The 24,431-nt window shown below is 44.0% G+C and overlaps 1 protein-coding gene across 5 annotated transcripts in view; it reads right to left on the reverse strand.

Annotated features, from left to right (window-relative positions):
- Positions 1–903: 903 nt before the first annotated feature.
- The window catches only part of LOC139050787 (epidermal growth factor-like protein), a 59,627-nt gene continuing 36,099 nt past the window's right edge, over positions 904–24,431 (reverse strand). The window contains exons 1-5 of one of the 5 annotated variants that reach the window (XM_070527539.1): positions 22,689–22,841; positions 15,135–15,450; positions 14,025–14,176; positions 3,698–4,013; positions 904–2,004 (exon numbers count right to left, since the gene is read on the reverse strand). In XM_070527539.1, coding sequence (XP_070383640.1) covers positions 1,710–2,004; positions 3,698–4,013; positions 14,025–14,176; positions 15,135–15,247 — 876 coding nt within the window. In that variant the 5' untranslated portion in view covers positions 15,248–15,450; positions 22,689–22,841 and the 3' untranslated portion in view covers positions 904–1,709. Of the gene's footprint in view, positions 2,005–3,697; positions 4,014–9,400; positions 9,726–14,024; positions 14,177–15,134; positions 15,451–18,574; positions 18,594–18,747; positions 18,880–22,688; positions 22,842–24,431 lie in introns of those variants that run through there. The other 4 variants (XM_070527536.1, XM_070527537.1, XM_070527538.1 and 1 more) reach the window with 4 other exon arrangements.

The raw sequence follows: 24,431 nt of genomic DNA on the forward strand, positions 1-24,431 counted from the left end.
CTAAAACATTTCAGGCAGAGTAGGCGTTGCTGTTAGCCCACGAAGCACAATTCCTACTGTGCCACCGCAGCATGAACCTTTGAACTATCATTGGTGCAAGAACTTCCATGCATATGTTGATGCAACGACTATAGCGACTACGTAAAGGGAATATATCTTTGTACGTATATTGTGTAAAGGTTATGCATACATAGGTTGCCTGAATTCAATAATTGTTATTTCAGGTAATCCTGGAATTTTTTTTTGTGAGAAAGGCAACCCCCACAGCTCTCTGTAGAACTGAGGCCTGCAATAACATTAAATTCCATATGGGCTGGGTAAGTTTTGTATTAGCTCCTGTGGGAGAGACTAGGGTTTCAGGATGGTTCCAGAAAATACGCGTTTAATTCTGCGCAAAAGGCCTGCGAGTGGTACATTATGTCTTTCTCTAAAAGTTCACGACAACACTTATGGGGCCAATTTCAAGTAACGAGCACTTGGTGTTCCTCATATGCTTTATAGGTGGCTGTTTTCACAGCACGTGTGCTTGTGTACAATGTCCCCTCTCGCACATACATTTTCCCTGCTTCGGGGCGCAATAGGTCGAGTCACGTGCTATTTGAGTTGTTGCCAGTGTTACACGATGCTTCAAAGACACTAAACACTTCGGCAGTCGTCCGCAAGTTTTCTACGACCTTTTCCTGGCGCCTGCTTTTTTCCTTTGCTCGGCAATTTTATTATTATTATAAAGGATGTTTTCAGACGAAGGGCCGATGACAGGTAAGCTGCTTTACCGTGCACAGTCTCTACGCTCGAGCTTCTGCGGCAATTGATGCTTTTGGCAATCCTGTTGCCTGCGTTCAGCCGTCCTTCATTACGATATACTTGTTCGGTCAGTAATCAGACGAAACTAGACAGACGAGATACAATGTCAAAAATACAGTGTTTTATTTCAAGAAATTTCGCTTTCGCGAAAAGGATTGACTCTGCAGGTGGCCTATTAGATGTAGCAGTCACCTTGGATCGCATCGGTGCCACCGCATGCAACGTGCAGTTCTTCCAATGAAGGCACAGTCCATCGTCTTACACCCCACATGCGCAAAGGGATTGTCCTTCTATGATTTCTTCTGTGACTCTCCGTTCAATTACAAGCAGTGTAAATAATAAAAGTTACCAACTCTTGCGGTACAACATACTCCTACGCGAAATTCAGTGGCAAAACGCGCCATATTCGAGGAAAGCGTTCTGCAACTTCTTTCAGCTTGGCAAGTGACATGTACATTCTCTTTGCTCAATAATGCAATAACCCCATTTGTATAGCGCTGCTCAATTTCCGATAACGCCGTAGATAGCACGTGTAAAGAAAAAAGGTCGAAGCAATTTGAAGGGCCTGAAAGAGCCGAGGTTACGCTCTCACATACAGTATTTATTTAGCCTTGGTGGTTGTTTATTCTTTTGTCGCCGTCTTGTCCATCTTGCTTAGTATACAGTCTAGTATACAAACCTCATGTCACGATTCGGACTGTTGAGTTCGCTTGCCGTGCTTACATCTCAAACGATGTGAAAACGTAGGAGATGAAGGGAATTTGCCTCGGCAGGGAAAATTATTTTAGTGTTGGGCGTTCCGGCTCCTAACTGAGGCTGTTCAATTTGATTCGACATTACCCGCCTTCTGCGCCTTCCATAGTTTAACTTGATATCTGCACTTAGAATGCTACGAGCGTGGTGCGTTAGTATGCATCATTTCCAAGCAGGTTCCAATAGAAGTTCCCGTACAACTGCTTGTAGCGATTGGGACAATCCCTCCGGCGCACGCAATACATTTGGCCCCGTTGAAAAAGCTTGGCGTAACGCCACTTGCAGACGCAGTCGCCTCCGTAGCACCGCTTTACGCACTTCTTCGGCCTCGGTGTGTCGCACCTTGGTTCACAGGTGGAAACGCAGAGACGAAATCGGGCTTTGGCAGGACACTTGGGAGGGCACCACCTGGCCGATATGCACGACTTTGTCCTACGCCTCGGGTCTCTGAAAGAAAGAGGTGGTCTTAGGCATTTATAAAGCCAGCTGTCCCTGATAATGGACAAAAAACACGGAGAGAGTGCCTGCGATGATGGTGGTATGCTCATCAACAACTGCATCAGGCAAGTATGACTTTCTTGCTGGGCCGCTGGCTGATATCCGTTTAAATTTCGAACAGAAATACTATTTCGTATAAAGGTTGCTTTACGACGAAGCTTTGCGGGCAGCGCTTACCAGTTTCGTCTCTAATAAATTTAGTTGTGCGCACCGCCAGCAACGGCGACACTCAAACATATCGATTGCACTACAAAGCACAGTAGCGCCATCTGTCACCGTTATCGCGAAACCCAGCGTGCACGATGCACCGCTAGGTGGGGGCGGGGAACTTAGTGCGCGGCTGTGCTGAAAACATTCTCTTTGCGGGGGTTTAGTATTTTTGGTGACGGAAACAGATTTTGCGATAGTTTAGACGCGACTTCACCTAGCGCGTTGTTTGATTTTACATTAAAATGGCTTTCGCCATCCACATGTGTCTCTACTGCTTTCCTGGTTATGCGAAAGATGCAGTAAGATGGAAGATGAAAATCCTTGCTTCTGCGCTTTGAAAAACATCTTGAAAACAGCGGCGAATAAAGAAAAACTCGTCCACCATCGCAGTGGCGCAGTGGTGAAGAGCACATCATAGCGAACATGCCTCAGACGGCACAAGCAGCACGTGTTTGCTCAACGGCGTTGTGAAATAGAAATGTCGTCATATCGAAGCTTTAATGTGCCTTCACGGTGACTTAGCCCAAAATAAGGTCATGGCACACAAAATAAATACTTCTTGGAATTATCACATGGCAATTCTTCACTCCTCAACTTTGCATGTTGCATATGCATGTTTTCATGTAGCATAAAACAACATAAGTAGACAAAGCGATAAAGTACTTTCCATACCTCTGCAAAATAATTCCCGTTTTGCTGTCCATCACCATAAATATATTGACCCACATTTGGTAGTGCTTTCTCTTGATACACCTGAACAATCTGGCTAGCTATGTTCTAATAAAAATTATGCTGTAACACTACAAAAAAAAGAGACTACACCACACGCTGTTCTAGTTGAGACTAAACGTTTTCGACAGACGAAACACAACTTATCAGAATTGTCTTCATAGTGGCCTGGCTCTCGGAAAAATATTCCAAAATCCAAGGCCACAATTCCCGAAACCTCTACGCTTGTATATATCCGCGCCTGAGCGCCGCTTTCCATTAGACACTATTGGAAGAAACCTTGTAACCTAAACGAAGGCTCTGAGATAGGGTGGTGCAAGTAAACTGAAGACCACTGAAACCACGATTTCCTATTGACTTAAATGTGGCTCCAGCATCGGGATATGCACGATTTGCAAGCCTCTCGGAAGCTGTGGTGTAAATCTAGGATTGAGCGTTGATTGTGCCATAGCTCATAGTAGTTGTAGTTTGACAACAGGCTGCCAGGTGACTGAAGGGAAGAAGGTCAGGGTGGAAAGCAAGATGAAAATAAAGAAGGTGTAAATTTGAAAAATTATGAGCGCGCGGGAATGGCGGCACACCCAAGCACGAGTGCGCACCAAACTCTCTCACGTCAAACACGTACAGGTCGCCGATCGCAGCGTGACGACCACGGCGATGGCGTTTCAACGAAAGCTGTCACGGGATATTCAGGCCCACTCACATCACGTATCCAGGAGGGCAGGAACAGCCCTTCACGCACTCCATTGAACAGAACCTGGGTATCGGCTGGCCGCAAGTGAGCGGACAGGCGGTCTCGCACAGGTTGTAGTCCATGCGCCGCAGTCGCTTACATCTGTTGCACTCGTACGCCGGAATGCACTGATTCCACGCATTCCGTACGTAGCCCCGCTTGCAGATACACGAACGGCGCTTCCACCTGAGTGACGGCCGGGTAAGCATAGGCCTGCAGAAGCGGTCTCGACGGCGCCATCGTCTGACCGCTACTTCAGTGTGACCGCACTTTACTGGGCCCTTGCCTGTAATGGGGACAAATATTTTCATGGCTTAAGTTCACATTTATTCGCAAGATTTACGAAAGTATTTTTGAAGCGTTTGTGCTGGAGATCTTTTAGGTAAACAGGTATGAGCCTTATATGAAACACCACGTAACTTCAGCATTGTTTGCAATACTTTGAAGCGGACTACAATTTATGGCGCAAACGTTGCGCAGAATGGTATAGCGAGTGACATAGTTTTGATTAGAGTTTAATTGCCTAGCACTGCGACATACTGCCGTCTTTTGCAATGCATTTCTTCATAGTTTACTGCGGCATGGCAACTAAATTAATGGCAGAAGGTATCCAACTTCTTGCCTTTGCAGCTACTCACAGTTTTTGAAAGGAGTTTACCATCAAGTACTAAACGACAAGCGAGTTCTCTGTTCCCTTTATTTGACCAAACATTAGAGACGTCTTGAATAATGCAGGAGAAAACAAACTTCGTGGGAACGTTCACTATAAAGGCAGACCACTGGAGGTATTCGAACTTCAAGCATCACATTTGCTTCGGTTGAAATGTCATCCTTTATAGGCTTTCGAATATGTTTCTCTTCAACATTGGAATGAGTGTTTGAATGCGAGAGTAATTCTTTCGCTTCCCTTTCCTATTCTGGTCTGTCTGTCAAGGCCTGAATACGACGACTGCTCAACACCAAATTAAGCAAATCTAGCTTTCTACGAGGATTTGAACTCAGGCCTGCACTATGATGAGCGAATATGTACTTTCCCCGGCATGCCTACAGTCGAGTTGGGGCACGGAAACCGTACGATAGTAGAATGGAAGAAACTTGTAATCGAAGGCGTCGATATGAGCTTTCATAACAATACTCGTTATGAGTCATACAACGACGCACAGATAGCAGCCACTTAACACTACCGTTGGGGTAAATTTTGTGGAAAAACGCATTTCAAAGCGTGTCCAAGGATATCATGCTTTGGCACGTGACGCAGCCTCTAATTATTTCAGTACAGCGAATACCTTGAGCACCCCCGCCGTCGTGTTGTCGTTATATCGACGGGGTAGCCTGGCTCACGTTTCGTTTCGCGGTTAGCTGTCCATAGATGCGCACTGTATCTGGCTGCAAAAGCAACGAAGCCAAACAGAGGTGCCATCAAGCTTTGCTCAATCAACTGTATTGGAATTAAGTTAAATAAGATATGCATGCTATGACAATTGAGGGAGGGGAGGAAGGTCTCTCAAATAACTTGGAGAACTTGGAGAACTTATCGTACTTGAGTACGGCCAAAAATTTTGGGCGATTATATTGTGACCTACTCGTGCAAGGCAAGCGTACCCCGTGTAAGCAAATCAAAATTTGACGCTAATGTTTAGAGAATGACTGTAATAGTTGGCCAACAGCTTTCCCACATGTGTGCTGAGGTCAGCAGCTACGTTGCTAATTGCTTATCTTCAGTGGTTAATGCTCTGACTCATTTCGGTGCTGGGACTTATGTACGTACACGACGCAGTGCATTCGATTAGCTATGTTCCGCCTCCCCTGCGGGGAGACGTGACACTAACTTTTTGTGCGACTATGGTTATACCACCAGAAATGCTGTGGCCAGCATCTAAGGTATCCTTTGCTGTAGTCACTGTAATGTCTACACAAACTCACCACATTTCCTACGCAATGCCGTCTGATACTCTTTTCCTTACTCCAACTGTCCCATCCATCCCTCCACCGAATGGCTTACCATCGCAGCCACAATTTACGACTGAAGGTTTCTTGCTTTCTTTATTGGCCTGGCCTTAGAATACTTCTTTCTTCATTGTTTAGATTACCATATTTTCTCGTATTTATAACAGCAGATCCATCTCTCCGCACCAGTTGTCAGTACGGCCATTAAATCGGCGTCGTCTCCGCGAAATGCCCTAAAAGAGTCATGAATGTCTCCACACGTTTCCTGTTTTGTTCAGTTGTCAAGACTACTGAGATCCATAGTACTAATGGATTTCTGATTTCCAAGTCATCATGCATAATGAAATCAACGGTCCCACATATGTAGGAATGGTTTTGGCTGATATTCCGCGATGGTCCTTGATGTCATGGACGACTTTCACATTTGCATGAACAGAACTAGAAAGAGTCCTTCCACTCGGTCTCATTTTCACGACAGAAGTGATCAGTTTTCATATTGACAACCCCGCGTTTACCTGCGGAATATAAAACGCCATTGTCGCGCATAGTTTGCGACACTTAATCACAAGTATGCTGCTCAGATTTTTTTTTTCAGAGATAGGAAATATATTATGGTGACGTGCTTTCCTCACTCAACATTTCTGTAATGCTTACTTTGAACGTTAAAAAATAGCTGAAGACATAGGTGCCTGATTTTCACATCACTGAATAAAAACAAATTTGCCGATGCGCACTCCTGTTCACAGCTGTCTAGCTTTGCCTTTTCAGGTATTGTTCACTGATAAGCACTCCCTCCTACAAACTTAGTCTATGGTGCCAAGGTCTTTTCTCTTGTGAACGCTGTCGTATGGTATGATAGCCTATCAAAGCAATTCGAGTGCTTAAATGATCTATTGAATGTTTTTCGTGCGCTAAGAGGTTCTTATCTTAAATTTTGTCATACAAAGCCAGATCACCTATTGCGAACGTGAGACAATAATTTCGGAACCACGAACATCGAGGCGAAGCAAGTAAGCAATCCACGCAAGGGGAGAAAAGGGCCAACTAAAAGGCAGTAAGTATATTTGGCATTTATAGATTTGAAAAGTGATTTGTAGAAAAAGTAAAGTATCATGCCATTTTTGCCCCCATATCAAAAATTTGTTCCTAGACAAAATAAGTTAGTCCAGAGGATGTTCTGCTGGATCTCCTTTGTATAGTAAATAACGCTCATCAGGGTGCGGTGACTTTTGCTACAAGGTGCCATTGTTATACAATATACACCGGGAGGTCCACTTCATCCGTTCGCCTTGTGTTTCTCTAGTGAGTTCTTATCTACTCCTTGTCACGTCTCCAGCAGCTTGCGTTTCAGAAGCTAGCTATTCAACTGGAATTGGACCGCCACTGTTGTTGATAACCATGTGTCATGAATAGTTCGATATTTACACAAGTCTTATCTCATTAATTGGCACTTGGTGCTATTCGAAAATTATACGTTGTCTAAATATTGAGATACGTCTGCACACACCAGCGTGTACGTATACAAGACAGGCCATCCTTCGTCTATAAAGAGTGCCATTTACAGTACTGCGGGCGATGCCTTGTCATAATGGCAGTAGATCGAACAGGGAATACGGAAGGCGACAAGGCACCATGGTAAATACGCCAGGCGCTGCCATGCAATGTCTGAAAGTTTGACCATATCTATAAAAATTTTATTTATTTTGAGCTCAGCAAACTTGTTTCCGCTGCTGTGCTGCCACCATAGCTAGTTAACCCAGTAGCGAGGGATTCAGCGTCCTTTTGTTCCCTCTCTGAACTCCACAGCAGCTGTAATTTTTATGGTCTAGTTTGTTCTGTTGCCAGCATGATAGCATCCCGTACAGTTGTTTTTTGCGGGAGAGTATGGGTGTTAGCTGCTCTGATTTTTTTTCCTGAAGCGCATTCAAACGTCTAGCTTTCAATGACTATGTGCGACTTGGGCCACATGTGCTTCAGCAACATCGATTTTCTTGATATTTTCGGTGCCATGGTCTCGATTTGTAGTGGACTGTTTTATTCTCTCCTTTATTAGACGCAGCTTCAATATTTTAATTTAAATTGAACTTCTCATTTCCATGGCGTTGCTGAGGCTCCACACCTGTGATCTGCATCACATAGAGCTTATTGTTATGGCACGGCGCGCTCATACATGTATCTACGAGCATTGAATTGTGCACGGAACGCTACATAGCAGCAAACATGCTAAGCGACTAGGCGGCATCGGCACCAACCGTGAAGCAATGAACATATTTCAGTCACAGCCAGTCTTTTAATAACACGGCGTGGCCTTGGGACCATTGCTACTCAGAGTCCTAAATATGCGTCACGTGGATGTTTCGTTAGCTTTATGAATAGCAACTTTAATGGCAAGTTAATGACGATGTTAGTGGCTATTGGTTAATGGCTGAGGAGCGACTGTCACGGACATGGGCGGGCTTGCGTTCTAACTATAATTTCTTGGGTGGCTCAAAGCAGTTAGCTCAACTGTCTGATTTACTGCACCGTACTAATACTACGCAAGAGTCACCCGCACTATCTATTAGCCTCCTTATAAGAGTGAATAGTGATGAGAGCAACGTAAAGAAGAGGTAGGGTTCGGGACTTGTTCGTTGGTGTCTCGGTGCATTCAAGGAAGTGCATGCCAACCGGTTTTTCAGGTCCAGTTCAGCACTGTTATTTTTTCTATATATGAATCTCATTCGCACTTACATTTTATACGTTTCTTCCACTCCTACTTCCAAAGCGAACGTGGTCAAAGTTAAGGTTATCTCGAGAGCACAATATTTGCTGCCTTTAAGAATTGCCATGTTTAAGTATGTAGAGTTATTATTATTCTGCAGTTTTAAAATAAAAATATTCTACGGCCTTCTTTCTCGAACTTTCAGCATTGATAAATTGCTTATTCAAGAGTCAACTGTGTGGTTTCCTGGCATCGCCTCTCAAATAACTTGTTTACTCAAGCTCAGAGAACGATGAAAAATATAGGTGGCCATTGTGGCAGAATAAGGATCATTTATATATCATCTGCCGCTGGAATTCTGCCCTTTATCATGGATTAAATTTACACCCCACACTTTATTCAGCATCACGACGGGTAAGAACCAACCACCACTTGTTTTGTCTTCCAAGTTATCAAAGTTTCCAGATAATCATCAAAATACGTGCAGTTTAGTCGCCAATGAGAAACAAAATTGCAAATAATAGAGCCAACCGAATACATTTGTGAACTAACGTGTTGCTCGGTGATAAAAGCAGAAAAATGCGCGATTATTGTGAACAAAATGCACTTTAGGATTTAAAGGATATCAGGTAATTAAGCACGTAGACATTTACATTCTGTTTTTGCATATCCGCCTGGATAGCTCCTATTTCATCCATTCGTTGCAAGTACAGTTGCCGCTAAACTATTATGAGTGACAGATAGCAAGTATCTGATTTCGCGAAGAACAATTATTCTGGCGCTACTTCATGCCGTGTCTAGCTATCATTCACGCGCTCGTTAGGCTGGTTAACTTATCCGAAGAATTAAATTTATTAAATCAATTAGGCTTGCAATTAGCACTAAACCAGGTAGTTCAACTTTGAAAGCGGGATATCTAGAGCTCTTTTTACACGATCTATTTAAAAAGCTTGCTCACATGGATAACAAAATGTGCCTCGTCATCAAAACACGCAATACTAGTAAACTGACCGACGTGACCTTACCTTTCCTCCTCGCCGCAACAACGACAACAATGCAGATGACAGCAAAAGCTATCACTCTCCAGTTCATCTCACTATCTACGGCGTTATCGCAGCATGTACATGTATTCCAAGGATAGAACCTACAAAAGAATGTACAGCGACAACATGTCCACTCTGCACAGTGGATTAAGGTCCCCTCATTGTTCCTCGAAGGGCGCAGGTTTTCTTGCCTACACGCAGGCTAAACCGCGCTATGCTTAAAGAATACGCGACGAGAAATCTATAGCACTAGCTAAACACAATGGCTACAAGGGGCATGCAGCTCCCGGCAAACCGGTGCTTGGAGTTTGTCGCTGCCGAAAAAGTTTGTCGCACATTTCTCAGCCTCGAAAGATGTAAGAGCATGCGCCTCTTGTAAGAATAGCGCTTACCGGCGCACCTGCCTCGAAGGCAGCTTCTATTTCTTTCTTTTTTCTTTCATGAGGATTCACAGTAGACAAAAAATCAGCTGGCGCCAACAATTCCTGCGGCTCCAAACACATTTACTGTGATAGCAGCGGGATTTCAAGGCGAACACAGTCATCTTGCTTGCCTCCTTGCCTGCTTCATAAATAACGGCAATGTATTTTTTTTTTCAAAAACAGTTTTTTTCTTGCAATATTCCGGTCTTGTAATTAGGCACGCAAATCTTCCAATTTGGCGTATTTTTAGGTTACGTCGACACAATACCTTGTCGTTCCCTTGCCCCATTTTTTATACTTTTTAGCTGCAAGAGTAGTCTCCAAAATGACCGTTTAAATACCTCCAGCGATCTCATCTAAATTCAGTCCCTCACTCCCATTTCATACCGACGGGGATGTAAACGCCTCTTTTTATCACTATTTCTTAACTCATAGGGGAGACCTTGATATTGAGCCGTCTGGGAGCACATGACCTGCAGATTTCGTCGTGCTACGGAATTACTTCCTTAACCTTCTGAAATAGATGCACAGACACCATCATTCTTGTTCTCTGGGTGGTACACAAGACGCCACACACATTTCATGTGTGAAGGTCATAGATGAGTTGTGAACAAATCCAACTTAAAACTCAATATTTCGCCAGCAGCCTGACATCTATTCAACTCCACGAGCCGCTGGCAATTTTGTCTTTAATGCAGTTAGCATTCTCAGGGTACTTAAAAGCATTCCGAAGACTGACTGACTGAGTCACGGACTCACCGACTTACTATCTATCTATCTATCTATCTATCTATCTATCTATCTATCTATCTATCTATCTATCTATCTATCTATCTATCTATCTATCTATCTATCTATCTATCTATCTATCTATCTATCTATCTATCTATCTATCTATCTATCTATCTATCTATCTATCTATCTATCTATCTATCTATCTATCTATCTATCTATCTATCTATCTATCTATCTATCTATCTATCTATCTATCTATCTATCTATCTATCTATCTATCTAACGCCGACCGAATGGCACAAGTTGTGAAATAGCTTTGTAATGCCGTCGTGGTGGTTGCATTGTCCTTCCAGCTTCGTCATCCGACTCCCGTCATGCCGTCATCGACATGCATTCGTTGACATAACTTCGCCATGATGCCGTCGGGGTCATTCCATCGTCGTCACTTCTCTTTCCTTATCCGATTGTCGTCTGGCCGTCCTACCACAGTCTCCATAGCGTCTTCGTCATACAACCGTCGTCACTGCATCGTTGTCTTCTCATTGTCCTCATGTAGTTGCCATGCAATCGTCGTCGTTTCATCACCGTCATACAGTCGTCGTAAAGCATTCGTTGTCATACCGTCGTTATGGTGGCTTCGATGTCAACACGATGGCAGTATGGCGATGACTTGACAACGAATGAATAATCACGATGGCACGAAGGCGATGTAAAACAACGGCATGGCACCGCCAACACCGCCAATATTGCGATGTAAAACAACGACATGGCACCGCCAACATTGCAACTATGGCGTGTTCGCGTTGGCGCTCACGTCCACTCTTACTGGTATCAGCTTTCCCTAGGGACTGGTTTAGTGCTTACTAAATGCGGTATCTCTTCGCACTGCGTCTCGTACTGGCCAATTTTGCAGGAGTGTAGCCAGGAGCCAGCAGGGATGACCATGGTACGACACCGACGGCATCAAGGCGATGGCATTACAACAAGCGTACATGACGACGGTAGAGCGAAGAGGACAGTATACCCACAAAGGCGTGACGACGATGACATAACGTCGACACGACGGCGATCCAGGTCGATGCTGCCCATGTAGAGGACTCCGCGCATTTTTTCAGCGCCTAGCTGTTTTCTATGTACAAGCCGTGGGCGTGACGACAATTATATGACCACCGTGGAAACACGACAGAAAGACGAGCATAGAACGGCCATGACGATATAAGAATGCTGGAATGATCACAAGTAGGGGTAAAGCGATAGGAGTGCCCTCCTGCGCATGTGAGGTATTTGGCAGGACAACAGCCAGCCAGACGCGGTGTCAGCAAATAAGCCGTGGTAAAGTCAAGGGAAAAGCAAAAGAAACCCTCGCTTAATAAATTAGAATGAGTATTCTTCCGACAATAGTTAGGGACCGTCATACGCACGCACAAACTGTAAGAACATAGGCCAAATATAGGTAACGTTACCCCCAAGGAGACTATCGGGACTGTCGCCTTCCTCGTCGAGAAATTATGATCCTTCCAGGACAATGTTTCGCATTACCTCGTGTGTTTTTTTTTTCGTAGAAGTTACAACTGCTTCCATCCGCCATGCAAAAAAGTGCGAGGCGCTCACTTTCATGAATGACAGCTTCATGATTAGGCTGCAATGTACGAAAGGGCTATGAACATGGGCGAAGAGAAAAAGAAATTTACCATATCTGTTGCCCTAGCACGCAATGCGGCTGACTCATCAGCGAGGACCAACACTTAGCACAACTTTTAGCGCTTGCTCAGGCTGCATTGTAAGCGGAACAGGGTTTGCTGCGGTCAGATCAGCGAGGGAGATCTCATCCTACACCTTTTCTTAGCGCAAGCAAGTGAACGAATAACTTGTCAAACCCAGCTTGTTGTTCTGAACAATGCTACATTCCGACGTACTGGTAAATTCATCATCTTGTTAGTTCCGCATCCCTCACAGCATAGCTGCACCTTCTTTGACTGGCTGTTAAAGCCAAGAAGTCGCATCTTTATACTTCGCAGGATAGCCCCCCTTTCGTGGCTCTCGCCTAGCAAAGGACTCAAAGTATGCTGACAACGGCGTCACCCGGCGTTCGCTGGATCATCTCTTAAGTTCAGCCCGCACGACTGATCCTTTCTGATTTACAGACTGCGGCTGCTGAGGATATCGTACTCAGCTGCCTATTGCAAATTTTAGTATTCGCCTACGAATCTCGCCTTCCTTGCAGTTTTCCTCTGCCGAAAAATGTGTGCAACTCACTAGTCTCTACTATGTTGCGCGTCTGTATATCAGTAGAGAGAGAGAAAGAGACGAAGAAGGAAAGCCATGGAGGTTAACCAGACTGAGTCCAGTTTGCTACCCTACACGTGGGGAGAGGGATGGGGAGTGAAAGAGAGAGAGGGAAAAAAGTTAGGTGTAGGTTAAGTGTATATCGCTAGCTCACACTGTAAGGCAGGCGGACGGCTTTGCAGCTGAATTGCAAATATGCCTTCCCGGTATCCACAACTTCAATACGTGCTCCTACTCGGAATCATGCGCCATGTTCTCGCGCTTTCAGTCAATCGACTCTCAGAAACACTGAGCGGATGCGTTGCGAGGCATTATATTCTGTCACAGCGGCTGCTATTCTGAATACTGTGAAATTCCTCCTAGCTTTCAACTTCCGCTATGTCGGCGTTTTGAGCTAATCATGGTGGGAAGAATGGGGGGGGGGGGGGGCATGGTAGCTACTCTGTAGGAAAATTGCAGCTAACTATGCAACGAACGCAGCAATATCAATGAACTTGAGAGCTTAACAAGGAAAGGTAGGGTTTGCCGACTTCTGCACTGCCGACATGCAGCCGGAGCAACACACTATCAAACGAGAGAGTCCAGTTAGAAAAGCCAATATAGTGCGATACTGAAGTTGAAAACTTATTGTAAAAAATATATATTTATTAAAACACTTCCAGGTGCAGAGAAAACCTGCTGATAATTTCATTATTTACATGACATCGGCCATCAATTTCACTTGGAAGCAACGCCGCATGGGCCATTTATTCCGTCCACTGTCAGCGCAGTGATATGACACACCACCCTGTACAAATTACGCTGCGTCACTCCCGTTTTATACACCTCGACTCAAAAGCGTTTTATGTGGTTGCCTATTGCTTTGCTGAATACGCAGAATACACAAATTTCTTCGACGCTAACATTGTCGGCATTGCACATCAACTGGAGCACAAAGCTATTGCGGTGCAGAGAAGCATGCCGTCGTGGTAGGATGATGCACTGGCCGACTGCGCCACGCCATGCTTGGAACGGTCGCTTTAATCTCGCCTAACGCCCAATATTAACAAAATAAAACTGCCCGTACAGTTCCTCGTATCGCTTTGGGCACATGAACGTGGGTACGCAGTGCATCTTGCCCCCCTTGTACAACTTTGCGTAGCCTTGTTCGCAAACGCAGTCACCGTAGTGGCAGTGCTTGACGCATTTCTTTGGCCGCAGTACGTCGCACCTCGGCTCGCAGGTGGAGACACATTGCTGGAAGCTTGAGTATCGTGGGCACCTGGGGGGACAGGCCTTGGCCGATACGCACCCTTTCGTGATCGCCGCGGGGTCGCTGAAAAAGAAAACACCGACGTTGGGTCATCTTTGTGAGACAACAACAAGGCAGCACACATCGTCCTCATGGTCTTTCTCTTCGTTATAATCATCATCAGCGGCATCACTAGCTGAAGTAATGATGGTAATTGGACAATTTTCACCTAGGTTTTTGTCATTGCTATTATTTTCATCCTAATTTGTCAACCACAACTACATAGGATAGATGGTTTAAACTTGCAGTGTTTTTTATTTAATGTGATCTGTAAACTAACCATTACCACTTTTTTTAGCCCTGCAAGCGCATTTTATCTTCATATGCTTCTCATACCGTGCCAATGCTCTTCTACGTCCTCATTAACTGTCTGATAGAAAACACATTCAGAAGTCGAATATTTATTTTCATTATTATCTTTGTCACTACATTAAGGTGTGAAGGCTTTCCTCAGAGGTTTCCTATTAGAGTTCCCCTCATTCATTCAATAAAACAATCAATTAAACTATCAGTAAAGTTCCGCATCAAGCAGCACCGCCCAGAAAATTGGTTTCATTCTCCCATTTTAAGTTTCAGGACACAGTTGTACAAAACACTGAAAGAAGAAAGACTGCACTGCTGTGCCTAGCTTTTTTGTCGATCCCGTGTGTTATCCGCCGCCGTACCTCACTGGCTATAACATTGCGCTACTGAGAACGAAGTCACCGATTCTATCCACCCTACGACAGCACTATCCAATGACCGCGGCATACCAAAGGCTCATCATACCGAGCATTGGGTGCATGCTAAAAAAACCCCAGGGGGCGTAATTTGATCCGAAGTCCCCCGCTACAGCGTGCCTCATACTCAGAGCAAAATATTTGGAATGTGGCACCTTATAGTTTCTTGTTTCCCTTGCTTTGTGTACCTGAGCGCTGAACGCTACCATGGTTCACAATTTCAACTTTGTAAGATGACTGCCTTATCAAACTGATCCACTCACATCACGTATCCAGGCGGGCAAGCACAGCCACGAGCACAGTGAACGACGCAGAAAAACGGGATCGGCCTGGCGCAGGTTAGCGGGCAGTCCGACTCGCACACGTTGAAGTCCATGTGCGGGAACTGTTTGCAGCTGTCGCACTCACTGTGAGTGATGCACTGACCCCAGGCGTTGCGGATGAAGCCCCGCTTGCAGACGCACCTTCGTCGCTTCCTCAACAGCAGAGGTCGGGTGAGTCGAGGGCTACAATATCGTTCCCGGCGCGGTATAACCCTCGTGGGCCGCTCCGCGGGGCCACAGCGGGAGCGCCGCCTACCTGTGAATCAGTTACCGCAGCCTCAGCTTCATCACCAGTACTTCAAATCGGAATGAAGAAACGGAAAACGGAGCAGGGGCATTACAATGCGCTTACTCGCAAATATACACATACAATTGTTCGCCCATGAGGAGCGCCAGTAGGCGATATACCGATACTGAACCTTGAAGAAATTTGAAAATTCAAAGTCAATCGTGCACGTTGCCCGACAATCGAGCAACTTAAATTTCTTGTCATGTAGTCTGCACGGCGGACTGAGAATTCTTTCATCAGCCATATTTCTTTCATGCATGGCAGGAGGGTCGGTGACAAAAGGAATAAAGCGTATCTAATATGGAAATCCACTGCTAGGTTTCATGTGAGTTGGTTATTACGTTTGAAAACTTTCTCAATTTTAATTTATAAAAACTATAGAAACTGTAGCCTATGCAATCGCCTGCCTCTGCACCTTCTGCAAGGCGGCAAGCTTGAGCTCCAGAGGAGGGCTTTATGAATGAGCTTTGCGAGAACTCGCATTCGTCAGCATCAACATCGTCGCCGTAATCACTATCATCACCACCCTCTGCTGAACCTCCTAAGGGCACCGCAACACGAAGGGCAACGTTTGTGATCCCTACCTATAACTATCCTTTCCTAGGATAACTCCATTGTTTACCTGCAAATTTTCTTATCCTGTCAATTCATCTAACCATCTCGTATTAATGACTGCATATTTGTTCCTTTGGTACCATGGTCTGTTAATATTATAAAGCATCTGCTATATCCTCCGTACACATCAGATGGCCTACCTAAACAAATGATCGTGATTTCTACTACATTATTGACTCCACCCGTTTGTTCACTCTTATCCAAATCGACACCTTCCTAACGCTTGACCTTATGACTTTATTTTCATGAAGGGGTAGAGCGCGAAGATAAAACGGGTGCGATAGACATGACAAGGACACTCGCTGATTTCTACATCTGGTTTTCTTTATTGAATACGCCGCACTTATACATAGAAGTGAAATATTTATGCGGACTGAAAATATACCTTACATGGGGGGTGGGAACCATTTCATAGCAATAGTAGTTGGTTCAGTAATGTGGAAAGTTGGGCAAGTTGGTGATTGATCATCATACGTTGCTGGTGAAGCAGTGCACTGACACGGACACAGAGAAGACAAACAAGACGACGCTCGCTGCCAGTGTCGCCTTGTGTGTCTTCTCTGTGTCCGTGTCAGTGCGCTTCTTCACTAGCAAGGTATGATGAGTAGTTGGTTGTTTTTCCGTTTATTTTCGTGCGCTGCTTTTTTGGATATGTGCAACAGAATTATGCGCAGTTTAGAGGCAAGTTCAGGAAAAATATATAGTTCAGCATTCGAACGCATTTCGGAAGCCTTCTGAAAGTTGTGCTAAAACTATACTTTACCAACGCGGACGTGTCGCCCCTCAAAAATAGTCAGAGCTATTTTCAGCCTAATGGTAGGATCATGCAAAACAATTCTTATCAATCGTGAGGGTTGCTCAAACGTGCAATTAACGGTTAAAAACGTTGCCCATATTGATCACCAAGGAGAGTCGACAAGACTATACGCTTGAAGTTCTATTTTCACAACACAAAAATAATTATCAGCTGCCTTAAGCGTGCACTCAGCAGCAGGTCACTTGATCACGCGGCAGGAGCGACAAACGTGTCCTATAGTTCTAGGACGGCACTGCTCGCCCTTTGCTAGGCTTGATTTTCGATTTTGTAGGTACGGCATTATTTCTAGTCTCGCGGAGCCTCGAGACAACAAAGACAGAAGACGGGACACGCAATAGCGCTACTTTCAACAATGGCTTAATTTAGTGATTAATACAGTTTTTTCGTCTGTATTACATGCTGTCCGTTCTGCCTCAGGTTTCTGCTTTAAGGACTAGAAAACGTACTGTTAGCCCATTCAGAAACTTACACGTGTTGACAAATTTGCGAGCTGCAATAGTGTACATGAAATATGTAATTGGGATTGCAGGTGCTGGTATGAGATGTCGCAGCGATCAGAGGCGCTAATAGTTCACCTGTTTGCCCACTGAAATGGATATAACCTCTCCTTTCCATGAACCAACCGTCAATGTATAACAAGTGACAAAATTTCCACTTTCGTTCATCTCTCCTTCGGAAAATTCCTAATAGTTCCTACCGCGAACATCCGAAAAAGAGGGAGAAAAACAAAATAAACAGGAGGTTCCACCAATCCAACAAAGTGCCCATCACGTGACCAACCTATGAAAGAGAACTTTGTCAAATCACCTTTTATTCACGGTGCCGACTAATATCAATATTGCATATTGCATTGTAGCAAAGGCGAAGGTCCATTATGTTAGTCCCCGGGAGCCTAAAGGATAGTCCAACTGTATCCCTAATGGGACATTACAGTAGATAATATGTTTTGGCAAGATAGTTCTGCTTTATTTGCGCACTCGAGACAATTTTTTGCGCAAGTAATACTTTCTCAATTTTCAACATTCATGCTAACCTTATCGGTTCTGTGGGTATCATAAAGTAGCTGGACGAAGAGTCATGCTGCCTAGTTCCTTTCACAATACACAGCACAACGTAAGTCAGCTTTGGCCCTTGAACAAGTTGTGCTGACAGGTCGGGGTATTCAAACACGCCGCCTAAACAAATTTTATATCACAAGCGAAAGATAGTACTAGCTCGCTGTACAACTTCAACAATACATAATGTCATTAGAACATGTACACGATTTGACACGAGATTTCAGCTGAATTATAGAATTATGCACATAACGCCAAACGCTTTCCATGTTATAAGCAAGCAAGTTGTACTTCCTGTGAAAGTGAGTCCTAGTTTCGTATTGCCTAGTCGCATTAGTACTTTTCAACCAATAAATGAAAGAGTGTTTTTGTCTACAAAATATCGGCGACAAAAGCGCAGTCCCAACTTAATACTCAGTGTCCGAGCTAACGTGTAGTGCACTGTGCACAAGTATATGGAAGTCGCACGAGTGCTTTCCTCTTTGTCAAAGAACAAATTTACATAGTGTTTAATAAAATTACCTACAAAAGTATAGCCTGACCTCGTGTGGTGCAATCAGGCTAAAAATAAATGCTCATTGCAAAAATGTGATTTTTTACTTACTCATCATTAAACCTACTGTCAAATGACACAACCAATAAGCCAATAAATACGTTTCAAAAAATGTCACGTCGCTTCTCAAAGGAGACCACTTCTGCTAATAAATGAGCGCGTAACGGAACGCAACCGTAGTCATAACCAATATTTGACTAAATTATTTCGAGGTTTAGGCTCACCATTTCTCTTTGCGTTTGCGACCACAACAACGCAAAGCAATACAAGTGCCAGTGCTCTCAACTTCATATCACTGTCGGGGACACTTTCAAAGTCAACTACTGTGAACGAAAAATAAAATGTCCCCAGTGAGGCGCTATCAAGTCAGTGCTGCAGGTGGAAATATATTCCTTCATTGTTTCGATAAAGCCTAGGCTACGTCTGTTTCGCCATGAATATGGCGCCTAGAAACCTTTAGGTTAATATTCAAATGCGAGCGTCTCTGGCCTAAACAATGGCGGTTACATTTTTTTTCTCGAGTTGCTGGCACAGAGCCCATACAGGGCCCGATTTCATAACAGGCATTTTCGAGAAACATGCAAGATGGTCGGGACATAGAAACTTGCTCGAACAATAGCGGCCGACCTGAAATACCTGCACGCAAGTGTTCGACTACGTGAAGCTTCATTATTTTTGCTTTTGTGCTGCAAAAAAAAAAAAGCAGAAACAGGCCACTCAGTGTAGTTTGTGGAAGCTTACGTGACTTGACGAATGCACACACTACAGTCATTTCTATAAGTAGCAAAGTCGTGCGGAAAATTCGTGCCTGCTAAGCAAATAGGAAGTCTTATTTTGTTATAGCGCAAGCTGGACACGGACAACAGAAGGCACATCTGACACGCACAGCGCTACTTTCAACAACAAGTTTATTTCTCGTTCTCCTCGCTATGTATACACCCTCGACCCGTCATACACCACATGTAAAATATTTGGAAAAATGAACAAAAAATATAAACTGGGAACCACACGTAGGCAGTTTCTTGACTCACATATTCACAGACATCTACACGTTCAACGCGAACAAACTTAATTCAGCTCTTTTGAAGATAATGAAATAGACGGTTTACTGACACATGCGTCGCCGAATATTGATATGTGTCTGGCTTCTATTATCAACCGCGTCATTTCACACCTGCTTCTACTCATGATGACGGTTTCTTTAAATCTTGGTTTGCACTTGCATCTCTGGCAATGGATGGCAAGAAAGCCGTCAGCGGCCACGTTGTTAACTTTGTTACTGTGTTCTCGTAGCCCTTCATTTATGCATCTGCCTGTTCGACTGATGTAGGATTGTCCACACCCGAGAGGAATACGGTATACCACACCGGCGATGCAATCAACGAATTTGTTTTTCTGTTCTTTTTCGCATGCGCTACGTGGGATTCTCTCTGGTCTTGTGTTTTTACAGAGGCTGACCAATTTATTAGGTGCCGAAAACACAACATTGATGCCGCTCCTTCCAGCAATCTTCTTTATTCTATGGGAGAACCCGTGTATGTAGGTCATCACGGCAACCTTTCTTTCGTTCATGTCAGTGCTCGACACGTGCACCTGCTCCGAACTGCTTTGCTGCGCCTTCTTAAGCAGTCCTTCTGCGACTAACACAAGCACGTGGCTCGGGTAACCAGCGCAGCTGAAACGCCCGGCTTGCCGTTTGAAGCTGCGGTGCATTAGGTGTTGGCATGATTTTTTCAGTGCTTCGCGGAAACACATCTTCGCGATTCCCCTCTTCACAAGCTTTGTATGCGCGGAATGAATTGGTAAAAGTGGCTTACTTGCCCTAGGTTCGTAACACCAGGAGGTTTCGTTATCGGTGAGCACAAACTTCGCTACAACAAAATAAGATATGCCGTACCAGCAAGCCCCTATTGGTATCCTCATCAAATGGGAAACACGTCCCCTGTCAATGCCCTGGGCGTAGTCAGCACCATTTTTTGGAATATTGGGTACAGGACACTGACAGTGCGGAGAGCGCGAGCAGGCGAAGGAAGACCGATGAAAAGACACAGGACGAATCGCTAACTAAAATTGGAATGGTTATACTAAAGAACTTTGGAAATTTATCCTGTGACTATCCCGTCTACATTCATTGCACTAGCGTAAAAAAAGGGCAGCGTTCTTAAACAAGATATTTGAAAGGCCGCCCAAATTTCAACAACTTTCAAACAATCGCGTCGAGAGGGTAGATCCTTGTGATAACATACGTATTTGTGGCACTTATTCGTATTTTTCCTGCTGCATTATAGCAGTGTTTTAATCCTAAACCAAACACAGCTACGACGCAGCAAGGATGTTACGACTAAGCATGACTACGCTTGTTAATATAAGAGCCCACTCTCTCAACGTTGCTAACTGAGTTGTTGAAGCTCGGCCAGCCTGCTGAAATGTCATTTTTTTTTCTATCATGCTCACTCAATACCGCTGGTGTGCTGCAATAAAGTTCAACCGATAACCAAAGAGCCAACGCCGAAAATTCCTGGAGACGCTTGCCACTTCCTTCTCTGTCTATCCTCCAAAATTTTCTTCTTTGTGAGTGCAGCGTGTACACACGTGTACTTCTTGTGAAACTCATTGATGTTTTCCTCATGTAAATAGGCTTCGCTCTCTGTATTTACGCCATGATGCGTAATCATAAAACAACAGTGTTTAGCAAGTGCTCGGTCCTGCTTTTTATATTGCTCTGTCTTCACCTAACTGCGTAGTGCCTACTTGCTTTTATTTAGAGAACTAAAGGTATAAGTCGGTTAGCTAGTGGGCAAAAGTAGACTACCGGCAAGACCCACTCTATGTAGGTGTGGTTTTTACGTACCGTCGAGTCGCTATCGACTCATGCTGGCACTATGAATACATGAGCCCTAATAAGATCTGCCTGAAGCAAGCTATTTAAGCTCACTGAGACGATTCGATGAGGCCTAATTATCAGACCTAAGCAGCTCATTCCATTGTCACTCAATTTTATCTTGCTTTTTCCTGCAGCTAGCATTAATTTACAATATCTGTAACTGGCAGTCTGTATGATACCACCAAAATAAGAAAGGTTTACATTCAGAACCTTTGCTTCAAAGGAACATTTAGGTTTCATCTCACATATTAACGAAACATTGGTTCGTTTGGCAGTCCGTAGAACTCTCAGGTTTCTACCTAAGCATCTGAGTTTTAAAGATTCAAGTTGCTTTATATCATATTTCCACGAAATCCACGATTCGCAACCCTACATCACCACAGGAAATGCTAGTGCGTTAAGCAGACGGCTTTAAGTATTAAGGCTAATGTTTTTGTGTTATTTTAATTATTGAAAGTCCAGGCATTACTCTCATTGCCAATAGCATTCCTCCCTGAATTTCTTCACAGCATTCTTCCCTGTAGTGTCCTTAAAAGCCGATTATTCGTTGTTAATCTGTATATGCTGTGCTCTTCAGCTTTTGGCAAAACCTAAACTCCGGCGTTCTCGCCTGTCTGCTTCACACAAGTTCGTCATATGTGCTACCTCTAAAGTTTTGTCTTCCGTATATGATAAGTTGGTTAGCATTGTTCCTCCAGTTTGCACTCCATAAACACTTTCAACTCACAGATTATCAGTACATATATTGTACCTGTATAATTGAAACCAATATAGAGAAAGAATATCACGTTGCCTAACACCTTTCTGGACACTCAACCAGTATGTTTTACCAATATTTGCGTTAACAAGCGTTAATTCTTCTGCAATCTAAGGGCTCTCAAATGAAAATATTAGGTGATCAGAAATTCCCATCTTTCTAAGATGTGAACACTGGCGAAGTTATTCGGGTTTACCTGTTGTCCTGATCAATGAGCCTACAGTGCCCCTGCTTAGTCAATGTAATTAGAGTCAGTGCGAACTGGCATTTCATTTGCATTCAGGGGCATTATTGTCCGTTAAAAGCTGAAAGGGGCAAGACTTTTCCATTTATTCCGACATCGACGCACTGCAGGCCATATGTTCATTTTCTGATGTGCTGCGTTATAAGTTTAGGCACTGCCACTCATCGAGATTGGTTATTATGAACGAAGCAGGCCTACTTTTCTTCCTACACATTTCGCATTTCTGGTGTCCATTGGTGGCAATTAATCGAAAAGGAATGCCGAAAAAAGTAGCACTTACCAACAAAACTATGTTCTTTCCACTGCGACAAGCGGCAGCAAAAGTGACGTCATACTTTGATAATTAGCAGGCATAGTTGCCAAGTCAGGCAGGAGAAAGAAAAAAAAACATTTTACTTCGTATTAGGGTGTAAGTTATGCACGGAGACGTCCTAACGCACTCGTTTTGTAGGACAAAGCCGAAAGCTTTGGTACAATGTATTCAAGCACTGCGACAGGCTCCATGACACTGCTAAAGAATACTGAAACACCTCTGCGAAAACATTCCAGATTGACTTCTCTTCTTCGTCGTCTTGAGCTCTATATTTTGCGTTTGTTACCTCAACAGCTCGCCTGTTTAAAATGAGATCAAAATGATTACTATGAAAGTGGTAGTACTTTAACCTTCATAATCAAATGACGCCTCTAGTACGCACGCGTGCACGCAGTAGGCAATCTGTTACCGGCGATGAAACACAACTTTATTTTACGGGCCGACTTATCCACCTAGACGCTACGGCGAGCCAACTGTGGACATTCTGTACAATGGTCGTAGCGCACAATAGATTACATCGCTAGGTGGTTTCTTGGAAAAATAACGACTAACCAGGTGCCGTGCTTTTACAGTGCTATTTTTTACTGTTACCTTGCCCGCAATCGCACGTGTAGGGAAGAGAATAAGCCATGCATTACGGACTTCACACACTAAAATTTTACATGATCATATGCATACATGCTTTGTACCGCATGTGTATCATGGATTGCTGGAAAGATCAAATACAGAACCTTTAAAGTAAACGTTGAATCTGTGCAGCACCTGAACTATATTCTTATCACGATGACGATAATAAAGTTTTATTAAACAGTGGATGGCTCATCAGCCTACGCGAGATGTCGGCACGGTTGGAGAGCATTCATTGATAACCTGGTGGACTACTGTGACATAATGCTTGTCATGTGTTCGGACAGCTTTAAATACATGGGCAACATGCGCCAACATGCACGTACACTATGCAGCAAGAGGAAAACGAAGTACGAAGCTAAACGAAGGAAGGAGATTTTTGCGCAAAGCTCCAATCAATTTTCAGCAGGGACAGTGATTCTATTTCGTTGGACTTTCCGTTGCTCAGTTGTGACGTGCCTATAACTGCGTTTGTTTGTGATTAACATATCGCCAAAAGATTCTGCAACGCAAGATCATCGCTATCATGTGACACTAATGGTATTCCTGTGGCTTTCATGAAAAACATTAAATTATGGCGTTTTACGTGTCAAAACTACGCCGTAGTTGGGCTCTGCTAAATATTTTGGACCACCTGGAGTTCTTTAACGTGGGCCTAAACCTAAGTATACTGGTGTTTTCGCATTTCGGACATCGAAACACCCACGTACTTAGATATAGTGATTCATTGATATGCTTAGTCCAATACTAACTTGAATATAAACACCTGCATCAAACCACAAGCATTTCCTATTCTATGGAAAAAGTCTCGTCCATTCCCTTTCACAAATATATCCACAAAAATTTTCTATGCTCTGCCCCGAAGATATTCGAGTCTCATCCGGCACACATTATTCGCATGCCGCTTGCGGAACAGCCTAACAACTGATCAACTTGGATTTTTAGCCAGACTTTATACAACCACAAACCTCATTACTTTCGCGGCCCCTGCAACAGAAGCGATAGAGAACAGAAGTCAACTGAGCACAATTTACTGTCACCTAAGGAAGGCACTTGACGTTGTCTATCACTCCCTTTCGCTCC

The sequence above is a fragment of the Dermacentor albipictus genome, chromosome 10 (genome assembly GCF_038994185.2).
Source record: "Dermacentor albipictus isolate Rhodes 1998 colony chromosome 10, USDA_Dalb.pri_finalv2, whole genome shotgun sequence".
NCBI classification, from domain to species: domain Eukaryota; kingdom Metazoa; phylum Arthropoda; class Arachnida; order Ixodida; family Ixodidae; genus Dermacentor; species Dermacentor albipictus.